This window comes from Malaclemys terrapin, chromosome 9 (genome assembly GCF_027887155.1).
Source record: "Malaclemys terrapin pileata isolate rMalTer1 chromosome 9, rMalTer1.hap1, whole genome shotgun sequence".
In the NCBI taxonomy this organism is placed as follows: domain Eukaryota; kingdom Metazoa; phylum Chordata; order Testudines; family Emydidae; genus Malaclemys; species Malaclemys terrapin.
The window spans coordinates 95,073,182-95,092,403 of NC_071513.1; the positions used below are offsets into that span (position 1 = coordinate 95,073,182).

A 19,222-nucleotide genomic window follows, 5' to 3' on the forward strand; every position below is an offset into this window, starting at 1 on the left:
TATATAAACAATTTGTCTAGATGTCTGAACGTTACATTTTTTGCAAAATTAACTTAATAGGGTTAGATTCGCCATCAGTGGCACTATTTCTTTTAATTTTTCCCTCTCTCCCCTCCCTCCCACAATTTCTTGTCTGTTGTATATACGTTTTATCTTTGAAAAAATCTTTTTTATAGTCTGTAATATGCTCGTAACTTCTTTGGCAATGCTGATCTCTAAGTTCTATGTTCTACCAAACTGCCAAAAGTTAACTTTACTAGCAGTCAGAGATACAGTGTCTTGAGCTGAGCCCCATGCATTCTGCGATTCGGTGACCTTGAAATTTACCACCAAATCTATCTATTGCTTCAAATGCTGAGCTTCCTTTTTTTATTAAATTATATTTCTAGCCCTGATGATTAAGTAGAAAACCTCAAAAATGTGAATGAAAACCAATTCAATGTTTTCTTCCTGAAACAATAGCTCTTATATGTAAACTCATTCATGTCAAAAGACTGTTGGCACTGAAACCTAAAAATGGTAGTTTAGGTCCAGTTTACTTCAGAATCCCATGAGGCCATGAGTATATGCTATAACTTCAGAAGACAGACGCTAAGTGCTTTTCCAAACCATTCGGACTGTTTGCTTTTATTTTGTACATCCGTTTTGTTCTGGCTGGGCCAAACATGAGTGGCGCTGCCACCCCAAGAGCCACGTCGCAATGCCACTCAGTCAAATTTGGCCTGGCTGCCTCCACAAACCTCCCTGAAATTAACTTGAAAATGTTGGTCAGTATGGACTGCACTGTGTCTGCAAACTCTTCAAAATGCTTTCCCCTGCCCACGAGCGCAACCTCGGTCTTGGTTGGGTTCAGCTTCAGTCAGCTGTTCTTTGTCCTTGAGCTGATCTTCTCCAAGCACTGGGCTGCCCTAATGGTAGTGGCATGGCCATGGGTGGTGAATGATAAGTAGGGCTCTGTGTTGTCTAGATATTGCAGTCTCCTTCTGTTCTTCTTCGAGTGCTTGCTCATATCCATTCCATTAGGTGTGTGCACGCCGCGTGCACGATCGTCGGAAGATTTTCTACCCTAGCAACACCGGCGGGTCGGCTGTGGAGCCCCCTAGAGTGGCGCCTTCATGGCGCTGAATATATACCCCAGCCGACCTGGCGCCCCCTCAGTTCCTTCTTACCGCCCCTGACGGTCGTTGGAACTGTGGAGCGCGGCATAGCTGTTCTCCACTCTCCCTAGCTTAGTTAGTTATTCGCAGTTGTAGTTATAGTTATAGTTCTAGTGTTTGTAGTTTAATAGTTAAATAGTTTTTAAAGTTGTTAGATTTGTTATAATAGTCCAGGGGACTAAGGGGGTCGTCGCCCCCTTTCTCCCCCGGCCGCGGGCCCGGGCTCATGCCCAGAGCTCCCGGCTTCAAGCAGTGCGCCTCCTGCGCTAAACCTATGCCCACGAGCGACCCGCACGACTCCTGTCTGAAGTGCCTGGGAGAGTCCCACCAAACAGATAAGTGCAAGATCTGTAAGGCCTTCAGACCAAGGACCAAGAAAGAGCGGGACTTTCGGCTCCGGCAACTCCTGATGGAGGCGGCACTTAGCCCGGACACTCCTTGTACGAGCCAGGCCCAGGCACCTAGCGCCTCGGTGCGCAGTGCCCCAGCAGCACCGGCAATGCCGACAACGCAGGCGGTGTCGGACAAACCTCCCCGGCACCGGACCTCGTTGGCACCGCAGCAGGCACCTCGGCGCCGGTCATTATCCCCGGGGCATAAAAAAGCCCATAAGACGGGGACCTCTGTACCGAAGACGCCGGCTCCCCCAGTGCCGGGGGTAGAGCCGAGTGCGCCGGTGGAGCACCGGAAACAGGTGCCTCCAGCACTGTCGACTCCGGCACCGAGGCCGTTGAGTCCGGTGCAGATAGCGTCTCCACCGAGACCGGCGGTAATACAACTCCCGTCGACTCCGGAGACCTTCGTGGCGGCGAGAGACTTGATAGCTCTCACGGAGCCGGCACCGCCTCAACCACTGGCACCGACGGCACCGTTGACCCGCCCGGTCCAGTCAAGGGGGAAACCTGCCTTGATGCGCCCTCCATCACAAGGGCTGGAACCTCGGCACCGGTCCAGGTCCAGAAGCAGGTCCCCACGCCGCTCGCAGTCCCGGCACCGAATATCACCTCGGCACCGGTCGTACTCGCGGCCAAGATCTTCGTCGCGGCACCGGTCTACGTCTCGGCACCGCTATGATCGTCGGCACCGATCAACGTCGAGACGTAGTTCTCGGCACCGCTACGGTCGACGCTCGACGTCGAGAGGCCGCTCCCGGCACCGGGCATACTCCAGGTCCTCGTCGAGGTCCAGATCCGGCTCCCGGCACCGACGAGGTCATCGGCACCGATCGCGGTCCCGGCACCGTTCGCCGGCACCGCGCAGAGATAGATCATCTCCGGACCGGTACCGTGCGGCACCGCAGCCCACGGGGGTCGTTTCATCTCTCTCGGCACCGCCATGGCCGTCAAGATCGGTGTCTCGCTCCTCGGAGGACCTGTCGAGATCGGCATACCCCCCTCAAGGGCAAGCCGAGGAACGGAACTTGGGCCATTGGCAGGAGATGGCAGAGGACCACTCTCATGGACCATCTCACTGGTCATTTTGGACCCCGTGGGCGTACCACCAGGAGCAAGGGGCTCCAATACCATCGACCTCTCGCTCGGGTCACTCGGTTAGAAGGGCCCCAGAATCCACCATCTCTCGGCCTCCGCCAGGGGGCATGGAGGCTTCCGTGTCCACGCCACCTGACACCATAGACCCGAGTACAGGTGATGCTCCGGCCCAAGAGCAGGGGGATCAGGACCCCCCCTTGGATCCAGTACCACCGGAGGCGTCTTCCTCCTCCTCTCCCGATGAGGCAGTGGCGGGCACTTCATGTACGGGTCCCCCTCCGATAGATCTTCGGGCTCACCAGGATCTCCTGCGTAGGATGGCCCGTAATATGGACCTGCAGGCGGAGGAGATAGTGGAAGTACAGGACCCTATCGTGAACATCCTCGGAGCGGATGCCCCATCGAGGGTGGCGCTACCCCTGATCCGCACGATACAAACCAATGCGGATACGATATGGCAAACTCCTGCCTCTATCCCACCCACAGCGAGAGGGGTGGAAAGGAAGTACTTTGTCCCGTCTAAGGACTACGGGTACTTGTATACCCACCCCCAACCGTGTTCACTGGTGGTGGAATCAGTGAACGCACGAGAGCGCCACGGCCAGCAGGCTGCAGCGCCTAAATCAAAAGAGGCTAAGCGGCTCGATTTGTTTGGCCGTAAGGTTTACTCAGCCGGAGGGCTGCAACTTAGAGCGGCGAACCAACAGGCGCTATTGAGCCGTTACAATTTTAACTCCTGGAACTCTATGGGGAAGTTTAAGGAGTTGATTCCCCAAGAGTCCAGGGAAGAGTTTGGAGCCATGGTAGAGGAGGGTAAGAAGGTGGCTCGGACCTCCTTGCAGGCCTCCTTGGACATAGCAGACTCAGCTGCGAGGACCCTGGCTTTGGGTATCGCTATGCGGAGGATCTCCTGGCTTCAAGTTTCGGGTTTGCCTCCGGAGCTACAGCAAACCCTACAGGATCTGCCCTTTGAGGGACATGGATTGTTCTCGGACAAGACGGACTCTCGCCTGCAGAGCCTCAAGGACTCGAGAACAATCATGCGCTCCCTGGGGATGCATGTTGTGGGCCCTCAGCGCAGACCATTTAGGCCGCAGCCTCAGCGCTTCTACCCCCCCCCCCGCCTCGTCAGAGACAGGACTCGACCCGGAGGCGAGGGCGAGGTGGTAGAAGAAGGTGGGCCGGCCCTCAACCCGGCCAGAACCAAGGGCCACCTAGACCACCTTCAGGCCCCAGGCAGAACTTTTGAAGGTGCGGTCGAGGACGGCGCCCCAGTCATCCCCCAGGATCCAGCCCCCTCCTTTCGGGATCGTCTCTCCCACTTCCACCGTGCTTGGTCCCTTATAACTTCGGACCGTTGGGTCCTCCGCACAGTGGAGAGGGGATACACTATCCAGTTTTCTTCTATCCCCCCCTCCCACCCCCCTTCCCCGTCCCTCTTCAGGGACCCTTCTCATGAGCAACTTCTTATACAGGAGGTTTCCACGCTCCTTGCTATGGGGGCCATAGAGGAGGTTCCAGTAGAGTTAAGGGGCAGGGGATTTTATTCCCGTTACTTCCTGATCCCCAAGTCCAAAGGAGGTCTGCGGCCCATCTTGGACTTGCGCGGACTCAACAAATTCATAGTAAAGTTGAAGTTCCGCATGGTCTCTTTGGGGGCCATTATCCCTTCCCTCGATCCTGGAGACTGGTTCGCCGCCCTCGACATGAAAGACGCATACTTTCACATCTCAATTTACCCACCTCACAGACGCTTCCTGCGATTCGTGGTAAACATGGTGCACTACCAATTTGCAGTCCTTCCCTTCGGCCTATCCTCGGCCCCAAGAGTGTTCACGAAATGTATGGCTGTCGTGGCAGCGTACCTTTGTCGGCAAGGGATACAGGTGTTCCCGTACCTAGACGACTGGCTGGTACGCGGTCGCACCAAGGAGCAAGTTCAAGCTCACGTCCACATAATAGTGCACACATTCAACGAGTTGGGCATCCTACTCAACAAGGACAAATCCACTCTAGAACCTACCCAGAGAATAGAATTCATAGGCGCAGTTCTAGACTCCAGACGTGCACAAGCCATCCTGCCAGACAACCGATTTGGCACCATCACGAGCCTCATTCAAGGGCTCCAGGCGTTCCCAACTACCACGGTGAGGTCGTGCCTTACCCTGCTGGGTCACATGGCCTCCTGCACGTACGTAACCAGGCATGCCAGACTTCGGCTTCGCCGACTCCAGACCTGGGTGTCGTCAATATATCGACCAAATCGGGACAGCCTGAACATGGTGGTCACGGTCCCGATCTCGGTCCTGACCTCCCTCACCTGGTGGCTAGATCACAATGTGGTCTGCGAGGGGATGCCATTTCACGCCCCACAACCCTCTCTGCACCTGGTCACAGACGCTTCATCTCTGGGTTGGGGCGCCCATCTCAACGAACACCATACCCAGGGCCTGTGGACTGCACCCCAGCTAGCCCTGCACATCAATGTTCGGGAACTGATGGCGGTGCGCCTGGCGTGCCAGGCATTTCTCAACCTCCTACGTGGCCGATGTGTGTTAGTTCTCATCGACAACACCACGGCCATGTTTTACATCAACAAGCAAGGAGGAGCACGTTCGTCAATTCTATGCCAAGAGGCCATTCGCCTGTGGGACTTCTGCATCGCCCACTCAATCCATCTCACGGCATCGTTCCTCCCTGGAGTCCAGAACACTCTAGCGGACCGACTCAGCAGGTCCTTCCAGACGCACGAGTGGTCTATCCGTCCGGACATCATACATTCCATCTTCCGGAGGTGGGGGTTTCCCCAGATAGACCTGTTTGCATCTCGAGACAACAGGAAGTGCCACGTGTTCTGCTCCCTACAAGGTCGAGCTCTGGGCTCCCTCTCGGATGCGTTTCTCCTTCCCTGGAAAGACCACCTGTTTTATGCCTTCCCTCCGTTTCCTCTGGTCCACAAGGTACTGTTAAAATTGCGCAGAGACCAGGCACAGGTAATTCTGGTCGCTCCAGCGTGGCCGAGACAACATTGGTACACCACACTGTTGGAACTCTCGGTTCAGACACCGATCCCGCTTCCGTTGTGTCCGGATCTCATCTCTCAGGACCACGGCCGGCTGCGTCACCCCAACCTGCAATCACTCCACCTCACGGCGTGGCTGCTCCATGGTTCACCCAGGCAGAGCAGCAATGCTCACACTCTGTCCAACAGATTCTGCTGAGCAGTAGGAAGCCCTCAACACGCACCACGTACCTGGCCAAGTGGAAGCGGTTCTCCTGTTGGTGCGAACAACGAGCCATGTCCCCGTTGCAGGCACCCATTCCTCTCATTTTGGAATATCTCCTCTCCCTAAAACAGCAGGGGTTGGCGATATCTTCAATTAGAGTTCACCTGGCCGCTATATCGGCCTTTCACCCAGGGGAACTCGCGTCCTCGGTATTCTCGAACCCGATGGTCGTTAGATTCCTCAAGGGCTTAGACCGGATGTACCCACAACAACGTCCGCCCGTTCAGACGTGGGACCTCAACCTGGTTCTCTCCAAGCTCACAGGTCCTCCATTCGAGCCACTGGCCACCTGTTCACTTTTGTACCTATCCTGGAAGACAGCCTTCCTTGTAGCCATCACCTCAGCAAGGCGCGTTTCTGAACTCAGGGCGCTTACATCCGAGCCCCCTTATACAGTTTTCCATAAGGATAAAGTGCAGCTTCGTCCACATCCTGCCTTTCTCCCTAAGGTGGTTTCTCCTTTTCATATCAACCAGGACATCTTTCTCCCGGTCTTTCATCCCAAACCACATGCCACTCGCCAGGATCAACGTTTGCATTCCCTGGACGTACGAAGGGCCCTGGCCTTCTATATTGACCGCACAAAGCACTTTAGAAAGACGACGCAACTCTTCGTTGCAGTGGCCGACCGAATGAAAGGCTCACCGGTCTCCTCACAACGCCTATCCTCCTGGATTACGTCTTGCATCCGGACTTGCTATGACCTGGCAGGTGTCTCAGCACCGCACCTCACCGCTCACTCCACGAGGGCCCAGGCTTCCTCGACGGCTTTCCTGGCACAAGTTCCGATCCAGGACATTTGTAGAGCAGCGGTTTGGTCATCAGTCCACACATTTTACAGCTCACTATGCACTAGTGCAGCAGTCCAGAGACGATGCTGCTTTCGGATCAGCGGTTTTGCACACAGCAATGTCTCACTCCGACCCCACCACCTAAGTTGGGCTTGGGAGTCACCTAATGGAATGGATATGAGCAAGCACTCGAAGAAGAAAAGACGGTTACTCACCGTTGTAACTGTTGTTCTTCGAGATGTGTTGCTCATATCCATTCCAAACCCGCCCCCCGTCCCCACTGTCGGAGTAGCCGGCAAGAAGGAACTGAGGGGGCGCCGGGTCGGCTGGGGTATATATTCAGCGCCATGAAGGCGCCACTCTAGGGGGCTCCACAGCCGACCCGCCGGTGTTGCTAGGGTAGAAAATCTTCCGACGATCGTGCACGCGGCGCGCACACACCTAATGGAATGGATATGAGCAACACATCTCGAAGAACAACAGTTACAACGGTGAGTAACCGTCTTTTACCATTACTGGCCAAAGTTTCAAATGTAGGTGCCTAGAGTTATGTCCGCTTCACCTTCTTTAAAACACGCACACACAATTCAGACTTGGGTGTCATATTTTGCACATAAATAAGGAATAAATTGTCTTTAAGACGCAGCCCTAAGAGGGGAAAGGGTAATATAGGCACACTGCCCGTGGGAGCATCAAGTTCAGGGTGAATAGAAATCAGTGATTTCTTTTGGAAAAACTAAAACAGTATTTTTATTTAAATCAGATATTTTTTTATTTTATTTAAATTGTTTTTTAAAAATAACTCTTTAAAATATGTTAAACCCTAAACTTCTTATAATCTCTTAAAACATTTTAAATGAGAAACAAATATGCTGAATCCATGAGCCTCTACCAAAAAAGCTGCTTTTTTTTTATGAAGAGTGAAAATGGGGAAAAAATCTAACTTTTGAGATCAAGCTTTATGAATATGGCACATTAGGTCATGTACTGTATTAAGAGTTTATTTTGTTTAATAAAAATAAATTGTATATGCTGTTGTGTGTTTAATTAAATTCTAGTTGCTATCCTAATGCAGCTTGACACAAATCATGAGCAAAAAATTAATTAGCTAGTAAATAGGCAATATGTCATTCACCATTTTCTAACATGCTAAACATGTACAATTAATCAGAATCTGAAAATATTAAGCTATATAATTGCTTAAATAAAACTGTTATAATGTACCAAATCTAGTTCTATTTAGTTGTAAATCAGCATGTTTTAATGGGTATATCAACCAATGAGAATGCATCTTTCTTTAGAAAATAGTTGAAGTACAAATGGAAAAGTTGATTAAAATTGATTATTTAAATTGCCTTGATTTAAATCATTCCACTCTGATCAGGTGTCACTGAAGCTGAGGGTATGTCTTCACTACCCGCCGGATCAGTGGGCAGCGATCGATCCAGCGGGGATCGATTTATCGCGTCTAGTCTAGACGCGATAAATCGATCCCCGAGTGCTCTCCCGTCGACTCCTGTACTTCAGCTCAGCGAGAGGCACAGGCAGAGTCGATGGGAGCAGCAGCAGTGGAATCCCCGTAGTGAAGACACGGTAAGTCGATCTAAGTACATCGACTTAACGTAGCTGAAGTTGCGTAACTTAGATCGATTCCCCTCCCCCCAGTGTAGACCAGGCCTCAATATTTCCTCTAAGAGCCACAATACCTCCTTTTCTTCTCTGGAGGAGGAGTAAGTTATGATACCCCTTTATGTGAGACAGCATATATGCATCCCAGCTTGGCTTGTAGCCCTATTGTGGCCTCACAAAGTGGGTAAGAAGCCTCCCACCCCAATTCCTTTGTGCGGCCATGTTAGTGCTAGGCATGATCTAACCCTAAGTGGCCTGATTTTCAGAGAGGTTGAGAAGTTTGAATCTGATTGGAGCAGTGGGTGCTCAGTACCTCTGAGTCAGTTCATTTTATTAGGTGCCTAAATGTGAATTTAGTTGCCTAACTATACAATATTGGCTATCATCATCACTGTTGTAACTTACATGAAAGAAATAAGTATACAAAGAAATAAAGACACAGTCCCTTCCTTGAAGAGCTTCCTGTTTTTAAATTGTGATCAGAAAGAGGAACGCGAAAGGGAAAGGAGGGACAAAGTTGACAAAAAAAATTAGGGTAACCTGATTGATGTTACTTTATGAACCAAAAGGCATAGCAGTGGGAATAAGAGACAGATTTTGGTGGTAACATAGGAAGAGATGTGACAAGGTTTGATAAGGGCCTGCATGTGAAAGGAGAAGGAAAGGGACAACTTTAAGAGAATACCAGAGTTGTGAGCTTGAGTACCCAAGGGATAGTGGAGTTGTCTGAAACTGGGGGAAAATGGGTGAAGAAGAAAAGACAAAGTTTACATGTTTGGCAGCCTAGGATTGAGGAAGCAGTAGAAGATACTGAAGAAATAGGAAGAGATGCAATCCTTGATAGATGAGGGATAGATCTGAGAGCCACTGGCATAGAGGTGATAAGAGATCAGCCTTATGTATGAGGTTGTACAAGGAAAAGAGAAGGGGGGATGAGGCAGACTCTGAAAAACTGTAAAAAAGTTGAAGTGCGATAAGTCAAAGGCAACACTGAAGGAGGTTACATGCAGGTGAAGAACCAGGAAAGAAAGGGCTGTAAGTCCACATAAGATGAGGATAGTTTTGAGAGCTGGGTGGTCAACAGTATTAAAGGTAGCAAAGACTGAAGAGAATGCATATGGTCCTTAGGATTGGCAAGGAAGAGATCAGTAGTGACTATAATGAGGGTTTGTAAATTAGTGGTTTCTAAAGTGTTCATCTCTACAGTAGCTGAAACCTGTCTAGGTTCTTACTTTGAGCCCATGACTGTGGTACCTTTAAAAATTACAAAGCACTCTCCTGAATGTCCCCATTTCTCTTTCTTCAACGTGAAAGTAATAGTATGCACTAGGTGAGAGTTATGCTTTCAGAATGCTGTAGTTTTCTCCCACCTATAGGACAGATTAGTAGCGGGGGTCCTCTGATAATCACAGATGGACACATCTGCTCATTAATTACTAGTCCAATTCGTCTCAGCTGCAGAAGCTGCTTTAAAGTAGGAATGAGGCAGAGTTGCAGGATGGTCATGTGAGAATCTAGAAGTTGGGGGGGTGCATATCTGATGCATATTTGTATCTTCTTGATTGAGTGTATATCTTGAAAGAACAGATGCTTTTTAGTTTTCTAGAGGCTTTCTGGTTTCTTTAAGGCTCAAATATAGCCACCTCAGTACTGTTTCTTCTATCCTTAGTTGAAACTAGAAAATGCAGAGAGGTATAAATTCTGATAGGTTTTTAAAGGCACAACAAAGATGATGTGATACTTTTTGAACTTCAGAAATATTCAGGGTTTGTTTTTCAAGGTTAGGTGGGTGTTTATTTCCTATTGAACCAGCTTGCTCAATCCCTATAATACTCAGGAGCGAGATCATTGCAGTTAGAGGTGGAGAAAGGTGTATTAGCATCCATTTACATGTCAATCGAGTAATGCATCGTGCTACTCATACTCTCTCTCCTTTTTCTCTTTTTTTTTTTTCACACTGCTACCTACTAAAACTCTAATAATCTCCTACTTTGTGTCTGCCAAGTATCCTCTTGTTGCTTCTTCTAATCCCTATTTAAAACATTTCTCATAAAATCTTCCTAAATTTGTCTCATCACTATTGATATCTCCACATCATACCTGTTGTTCCTTTATATTGTCTTAACTGTTTTTATCTTGTAAGCTCTTTGGGGCAGGAGCTGTGTATTCTGTAAAGTACTACGTGTGTTTATGGCTGTATAATAGTAATAATGCCAAGTAACTTGAAAAGAAAACTTTGGACAAGACAATGCATGCTACACAGTCAAGATCTGACACAGGCTTAGAGTTTACCAGTTACCAATATACTTGTCAAAAATTTTAAACAAGTTAGTCCCAAATGCTGTGGAAATCACCAGGCCAAGTTACCATAATGGTGGTCTATAAAACATCTTCTGTTAACATACAAAACAATAGACATGATTTTTTGTTTAATTTTGAAATGTTTTCACCCCCCCCATTGCACTTTTAACCAATAAATTAGTAGAAATATTTAAGATCAGGCATAGATACTGTTATAATGGAGCATTTATAGATCCATTGCTACTTCAAATATTTCAGAAGCTTTCTCAAATATTAAATGTATATATTATCTACTTTACTGTCCCACACTTCATAGAATTTCAAGTTTTTGATGTTGACCTCAACAGGATAAATGCATTTTCCCACTGGGCTTGACCTAAACCATGAACTTTCTGACCTAATATACAGGTACATTTTGTCTTATGATCCAACATGTGCGAATAGTTTTAAATAATCTTATTTTACAGTGGTATTAAGTGAAGGTCAAGAAAATGTAGGGATTTTTCCAAATTAGTGAAATAAAAGCAAATCTAGATTTGAACTGAGCTTCCTGATTCCTAGTCACTTTCTGAAACTTTTATGCTACATTGAATTTACAGGGGGAACTGTCAACTTGAAATCTAGTCAGTTTTGAAAAATGAGTTTCCAGTGCTACCCTTAGGGTTACCATATTTAAAAAATAAAAAAGAGGACACTCCACGGGCCCTTGCCCTGCCCCAACTCCGCCCATTCCCCAAAGTCCCCGCCCTAACTCCCCCTCCTCCCTCCCAGCCATGCGAAAAGGGCTGCCTGAGCGCTACCGGCTTCACGGTTTGCCGGGCAGCCTCCAGACCCTGCGCCCCCGGCTGGGCGCTTCCCTAGCGCAGCTGGAGCCTGGGAGGGGAAGCGCCCAGCCGGGGGCGCAGGGTCTGGAGGCTGCCTGGCAAACCGTGAAGCCGGTAGCGCTCGGGCTTCGGGTAGCCCCCATGCCTCCGGACCCTGCACCCCCGGCCAGGCACTTCCCCTCCTGGGCTCTGGCTGCTCTGCTCCTCCCCTGACTCTTTGGCTCTGTTTAAGAGCCGAGCTGCCCGAGCGCTCCGGCTTCGGGCAGCCCCCTTGCCTCCGGACCCTGCGCCGCCGGAGCAGAGCAGCTGGAGCCCGGGAACGGAAGTGCCCGGCTGGCGGCTCGGGGTCCGGAGGCATGGGGGCTGCCCGAAGCCGGAGCGCTCGGCTCTTAAACAGAGCCAAAGAGTCAGGGGAGGAGTAGAGCAGCTGGAGCCCGGGAGGGGAAGAGCCCGGCTGGTATTTTTCCCGGACATGTTCGGCTTTTTGGCAATTCCCCCCCAGACGGGGGTTTGATTACCAAAAAGCCGGACATGTCCGGGAAAAACCAGATGTATGGTAACCCTAGCTACCCTTGATCCCCTAAATCCACTTACCAATGTGTATAGTATGTAAACAAATTTCCTTTTTCCCATTTTCTTTTTTCCCTGCCTGGTTGCTTTTCAACAAATACCCACACAAACAAGAAGGAAAACTGAATAACTTGTATAGGAAAAAGACTGAACTAAAGAAACAAACTGAAAAATCATTTTTCTGTAATCACTTTAAGTTACAGTAATCTTCATTGTTTATAACTGCTGCAGCTATAAAAAGAATTTCAGAAGTGTGGTTTGTCTTTTAGTTGATGATGCTTTAACTCTAGACCGTAGCACGTATGCTAGTTCTATTTCCTTATTTTTAATTTGGCTTTGTTCTACTTGCGACGAGCCTCTACCGGAAGCTAGATAAATACATGCTTTTAAAAAGTTTTTAATCCTATTTTATAAATAGTACATAAATGTGTGACTTTTTATAGGATGGAATATATAGCTTCCCCACTCCTGGCATGAATCCTTTATCCACCAATTTACCTCCCATAATTCTCTCTTGTCTGAGGCTTTTATTTTTCATATCCTCTCTTGCCATAACATCAAGTATATATCCCAGTTTTTGATGTCTCTGAGACATTTGGAATAGACATTATTGTGATTTATCTATTACATGTTCTTTTAAAAAAACATTTCCACTGGTGGTAGTTCTAAAGAATTCGCCTCTTCCCATATCTGACTCCAATTCACTTGCTTCAGAAGCTGCACGCATTAAAGTGAACAGGCTAGAGTGGCTGGATTATTAATCAGGTGAGAGATGGGTGGGGAACAAGTCAAGGAGGGATTTTCAGTAGATATGTGCTGCAAGGGAGTGTGGTATGTTCATTCCCTTTGGAAATGCTCATAACTTAAATTAATCCATTTTTAAATGTCCCCATATAACACCGTGATCCATGCTTTGTGTGAATAACTATAATAATACAGTAAACAAAAAAATGACTTAACTAAAAATGAAGGCAAAGCATAGTACGTCCAGTCTTAAGTATCTATTATGTACCTTTTTTAAAAAGGCAGTAGGTAGCAGTAGGCTATAATCTGTCAGCTCCTTCTGCATTAAAATATTTTATGTACATTTTAAGTCATAATACTCTTTAAAAGACAAAACAATATGTCTGTCGGTCTCTGGGTGATTCTAGTTTGCCTTGTTTCTCAAATGAGAATCAGCCACACTTACAGAAAAATCTTCTTACCAAGATGTTCTAGGTCAGGGATAGGCAACCTATGGCATGCGTGCCGAAGGCAGCACACGAGCTGATTTTCAGTGGCACTCACGCTGCCCGGGTCCTGGCCACCGGTCCAGGGGGCTCGGCATTTTAATTTAATTTTAAAAGAAGCTTCTTAAACCTTTTAAAAACCTTATTTACTTTACATACAACAGTAGTTTAGTTATATATTATAGACTTACAGAAAGAGACCTTCTAAAAACGTTAAAATGTATTATTGGCACGTGAAACCTTAAATTGGAGTGAATAAATGAAGACTCGGTACACCACTTCTGAAAGGTTGCCGACCCCTGTTCTAGGTAGTTCCACAATGATGTTACCCAGTAATCTAGATCTGAAAGAAGGTTTCTGTCAACAAAATGGGAACTTCGGACAAAATTTAGTTTTTAATGCACGTTTCACATGGCAAAGAGGCTTACTCTTCACTTTTCTTTTTGCCACATTTTATAACTATGTATCCTGAAGATCTCAAAATGTGAATTCATATTTAAAAATGTGTGCAGCTGAATAAAATTAGATGTTTCTGGAGCATTTCAGCTTCTGACAAATCAATGGCAAAAATGATAGCACTTAGAAATAGAGCTGGATGAATATCTGATTTTTCAGTTTGCTGGTTGTGCCAAAAAAATTGGGAGAAATTTTGTTCTGAGTTGACCCAAAACTTTTTTAGACAAAGTTCAAAATAAAAAAAAAGCCACATTTTTTTTTATTTTGAAAACTTAATTGTTGAGGTTTATTTAATCAGTTGTATTGAATCCAAAAATCAATCAATCCAAAATCTTTTATTTTTAAAATGTCATAATAAAACATATTATTTTTAATTTTTTGGATGTTTTTTTCATCTGAAACAATTCAGCAAATTTAACACAGACAAATCTGTGGTTTTTGGTGGAAACAAGTTTAAGATGAAAAATTTCACTATGCTCTGTGAATTGTGGCTTATGCTGAAGAGCATACCAAAGCTCTACATCACTGAAACCCCTTAGGAATTTTGTCTTTTTACCCTGCAAACCATTCCACACAAAAAATCAGAAGCTCCATTACCCTGGCATCATGATGTAAAACGAAGTTTTACACCAACCATAGACTAAAAGTTACTAAATTATAGGAGAAAGAAAGAAGGGGCCAAGGAGTCATGAATGACCAAGCTGGTTTATTTTATTTTGAATCTATAAAATGCATCTATGTAACAGGCTCTGAGCACATGAAATGACACTAAATGAACTCAATCACAGGATCCACCAGCTCCCCAGGGGGTTACTTTGAGTGTCCCTATCCCTTTGGGGAATCTGTTCAGCGTTAACGGACACTGGCTTTACAGTCACATTGGAAATCAATTTGAACCTCTCCCTCTGATTTTTCAAAGCTTCCTGGACATGTTCCACATTTCCTCTCAGACCTCATATTCACCTATTTTTTTCCCCACATTCTGCTTCTCCAGTCTTGGCTTTTTCTCTGCCCCCTTGCAGCAGATTTCCTGAATAGTTTGATAAATGGGGATGGGGTTGTCGCTTTCATCTTGTGGTTTATGGGGCTCTTGCTAGACTCTCATTTGATGGTAGTGTGCCAACTGCTATTGTCCCTTCATCCAACTAATTTCTTTGGAATGATATCCCTGCCCATGGTGGTAAGCAGTTACAAAAATCAAAACGCTATAAAGCTAGCACTACTTCATCTTTTTTTAAATCTAATATAGAGCTGCACTCGGATTGAAAGAAACAACCAACAGATTTTTAATAATAGAGTGTAAATGATGCTACACTATATAAAAATACTTTGTTTACATCAGATATGTAGCTTGCATGAGAGCAGAAAAAAGTGTGTGGAAGGATAATGTACCATTTTCTTTTACAGAGTAACAGGCTAGCTAGAGATAATGAATTAAGAGAAAGTGACAAAGAGCAACTCCGTGCAATTTGTACTCGAGACCCGCTGTCTGAAATTACTGAGCAAGAGAAGGACTTCCTTTGGAGCCACAGGTATAAAGAATCATAAAGATGGGGTTCTGGAATTCTCTAAAACACATAATTGACTTGAATTCTGACCTGTTGTTCACTATGTTCCTTGCTATGGTTCGCATTTTAGGAAAGTATATATTAGTTTTATACATCTATGTAGGAAAGCTGGTGATAGAAGTAATCATTATGTGCCTCAGTTCTGCAAACTTGCGTGCCTGGATAGATACCTGTGCCATGCAGAGCCCTGCTGACTTCAGTGGGGCTCTGCAGGCATAAAGGTAGATAATATTTCAGGATTGAGGACCATAGTCTGCTGTGATCAAAGTAAATCTACTTACTGTTTACCTCTAGTTTGTATATGCAAGTTACATTTTTTCTCTTTTACAGACACTACTGTGTAAATACCCCAGAAATTCTACCAAAACTACTTTTGTCTGTTAAATGGAACTCGAGAGATGAAGTAGCCCAGGTAATATACTGCATTCAAGAAACTTTGCTAAAAGACATCATTTTAAACACAGTATTTTGATTTTTAAAAATGATTTTCTTCAACTTGAATGAAAGTGAGCAATCGTTAGTTAGAATATGTTCTGCTCGTGCAACCCATTGGTTGGTGTGTGTTCTGTCCCCCTCTGTGCCTGATCCACAGATGATATGGGTCTGTTACAGCTAATGGCTCCAGAGCCAGGCTATTTAGTTCAAGAGACTTATGCTTTTCCCTCTAGACGTCCCTGGTTCAATCCCTGATGTATTGCTGACCAGTGAGTTACACTGGGTTGACATTACTGACTATGGAATGACTGAGGTGGTAATTCTTACTATAGCCTTTTTAATAGTAGATAAAATGTTTAGCAGGTTGTAGTTTACATCAAGTTAGTCATTTGTGAGATCAAAGAGTAAATTCAATTTTTAAACAGGAAAATGCTTGCTGGTCTTACATGGGTTGTCCATGCAACTGCTTAAAATGTCTGGATTATGTTGGGTTGCTGTTCTTGTTCCACACAGATGTACTGCTTGGTAAAAGACTGGCCTCCAATCAAGCCAGAACAGGCAATGGAGCTTTTGGACTGTAATTACCCTGACCCAATGGTGCGAGCATTTGCAGTTCGGTGTCTGGAGAAGTATTTGACAGATGACAAACTGTCTCAGTACTTAATCCAACTAGTACAGGTACCCTAGCTTGTTCTGTTAAATTAGAGGTTATGTATATTTGTTGTTGACAATTTGTTTTTAATTGTTGCTTCTTAAATCTGATGTAGCAAGAAGAAAGAGAAGAAATCTTGACAAACAGTAATTCCCTAGTGATTCTGGGGAATAGATAATAAATACAGTAGTTGCAACCTTGAAAGATCAAACCTGGTTTATTTTACTGTAAATAGGATATGAGATGTTAGGACCCTGCAAGGAGATACAGAGCTGTACTGCTGATTCACATTGGCAGCCAGACCATTTGTCTTTCTGCAGCATGGACTGGGCAGGTTCCCTGAAGAGGCAATTCTAGAAACCTTAGCAAAATGAGGCTAAAATTTGGTTGGTGTCAGTTAAGTTAACAATAAAGGAAATGTCAGATAGGTGGTAAGTTTGGATCTTATCCAGTGTGTGTACTGTTAAGCAGGGTTGGAACAATACCTGCTAACATTTACAAACTCTAAAATATGAGGGCCAGACATTCTTGAGTTATAAAATCCTTTTCCAGAATGTGGCTCTTTTTTTATATAGTATGTTGTCTGGATGTGTATTATCCATGGGAATATTTGCAAAATGAAAGCTACAGTTCCAAATTCTCATTTCTTCTTACCCATAAATAGGTTCTGAAATATGAGCAATATTTGGATAATCTGCTGGTGAGATTTTTACTCAAGAAGGCATTGACCAATCAAAGGATAGGACACTTTTTCTTTTGGCACTTAAAGTAAGTTTGTTTGGGAAGTTTTTTGGGTAATGGTGGGTTTCCACCAAGCTATACCACAGTAGTTAGAGGTATGAAATGTCAGACTAAAATGTCCTTTTTTCTTAAGCTATTACCTACCATAAGTTTTTTTTGTTTTGTTTTGTTTTTGTATTTTGTTTTTTGTTTCCTATATAAGCAGCATGACTCCCCAAACAAAATTAGTTCTCAAATCTGTAGTCAGTTTAGGTGTCTAGAAGTTTGGAAAGATACAGAAGATAATAAACTACCTCTTTTTTGGTAGTAGCCAGCATTGTATCTAAGGTAGGAATGTTATGCTCAGTCACTGAAGAGAACTGAATTCCTTCTCTGATGGGCTGAGGGTATAAATTTAGGGCCCCATACTCCCTCAATCCACAATAGATCTCCTACTGTTCTCAGTGGAAGGTTTATACAAAGATCAATAACTTTTAATTATTATTTACTTATTCAAGACCTCGTTATTGCATTTAGTATCACTAAGAAAGTATGCTCCCCTTTAAGAGCACCATTCTTCATTGGTCTTCCTCCTCTTCTGTTTCTTTCAATCTTTCCTGTCCTCCAGTTAATGTTTACTGAAGCAGTCACTCTGGCTTTACTGTATACTTATTCTGTTCCTATAGTTAGACCTTTGTTGTTGCATTATATCATACTTATTCCTGCCATGAGTGCAGGGGACTGGACTAGATGACTCTCAAGGTCCCTTCCAGTCCTGTGATGCTATGTTATGATCATTGTTCCACTATGTCTTTCTACTTAAATCACTGCTGAAAGTGTAATGAAAAGTTTTAAAAAAAAATAGGTGGTGCATGATGTTGAAATTTAAATTAAGATTGCTGAGGAGTTAGTAACCGGATATGTACAGTGTGATTATCAGCAAATTCCACATGAACATAGCCACTGTAGATAATTAGCTCATATCCGTTGCTTGCTTTCTAAATTTAAGATATTTCAAATTACTTTTATATGCAAGAGCCTTTTAAAATTGCCTGTTGTGAAGAATGTAGGAATTATATGTATTTTAGGAATATTTTTTATATATATATACACACCATGTGGGTTTTGAAGTTACTGTGCTGCTGGCGAAAGAGTAACTATGTTAAATCAGCCATAGTTAACTAACTTCTCTAGGAACCAAAAGTTAATGGTTGAGTGTAGACAATCCCGATGGACAGTTCTCAAATGGACAGTGGAGCTGATAATTCCTTGGAGGTTTCCCTCCACTAATGTGGAATTGGGTTGACAGGCCCCATTGCAGGGGAGTGCAAGAGCTCCACTTGACACCCTTAGAGTTTCAATGCAGGAACTTTCAAACAGAGAGATTGAATGTAGTTGAAAAGCTGAGCTTCTGAGTCATCGAGATAGAGGGTCTGCAGAGAAGCAGGCAGTAACTCGGTCCCTGGGAAAACAGGAAGGGTGTCAAGGCTAAATTAGGCCTACTTGGTTGCATGAGGTAAATGCTATGTTTGGTATGCTTTTGTTATTTTTAAACGTTTTCTCTCTGCTTGTTATGTTCCTGTGGATGGATAAATCATACTGTTTTGAACAAGCTGTTCTGTCCCTGTGTTTAGCAGGGGATCACAGCTCCCAGGGTGGGGTCTATAGCAGAGACCAAAACCAGTTGGACCTGCTGAGGTAATATGGGGAGTAAGCAGGAGGCGCTGTTGCCTGGTCCGTTCAGCCTAAAAGTGGGCTGAATTGTGGAATTCACTTCTGAGAGAAGTGCAACTGTAGGCCTGTCTCTTGGAAATGGTGCCCACTGAGAGAGAGGGCACAGGGACAGCATCAGCCCTAAACAGTAATACCTGTAAATGTTCTTCTTTTACCTGAAAATGTTCTCTTTTGATAGGTCTGAAATGCACAATAAAAATGTAAGCCAGAGATTTGGTTTACTTTTGGAGTCCTACTGTCGAGCATGTGGGATGTACCTAAAACATTTGAGCAGGCAGGTGGAGGCTATGGAGAAACTGATAAACCTCACAGATATTCTCAAGCAGGAGAAGAAGGATGAGACACAAAAGGTATTACTGTTATCAGAATACAAGAATTA

The 19,222-nt window shown here is 45.2% G+C and overlaps 1 protein-coding gene across 3 annotated transcripts in view; it reads left to right on the plus strand.

Annotated features, from left to right (window-relative positions):
- PIK3CA (phosphatidylinositol-4,5-bisphosphate 3-kinase catalytic subunit alpha) overlaps window positions 1-19,222 on the plus strand; it is a 77,181-nt gene that overhangs the window by 48,170 nt on the left and 9,789 nt on the right. For all 3 annotated transcript variants that reach the window (XM_054039193.1, XM_054039192.1, XM_054039194.1), the window contains 5 exons: window positions 15,142-15,266; window positions 15,633-15,714; window positions 16,251-16,415; window positions 17,054-17,157; window positions 19,022-19,193. In XM_054039193.1, coding sequence (XP_053895168.1) covers window positions 15,142-15,266; window positions 15,633-15,714; window positions 16,251-16,415; window positions 17,054-17,157; window positions 19,022-19,193 — 648 coding nt within the window. The remainder of the gene's footprint in view (window positions 1-15,141; window positions 15,267-15,632; window positions 15,715-16,250; window positions 16,416-17,053; window positions 17,158-19,021; window positions 19,194-19,222) is intronic.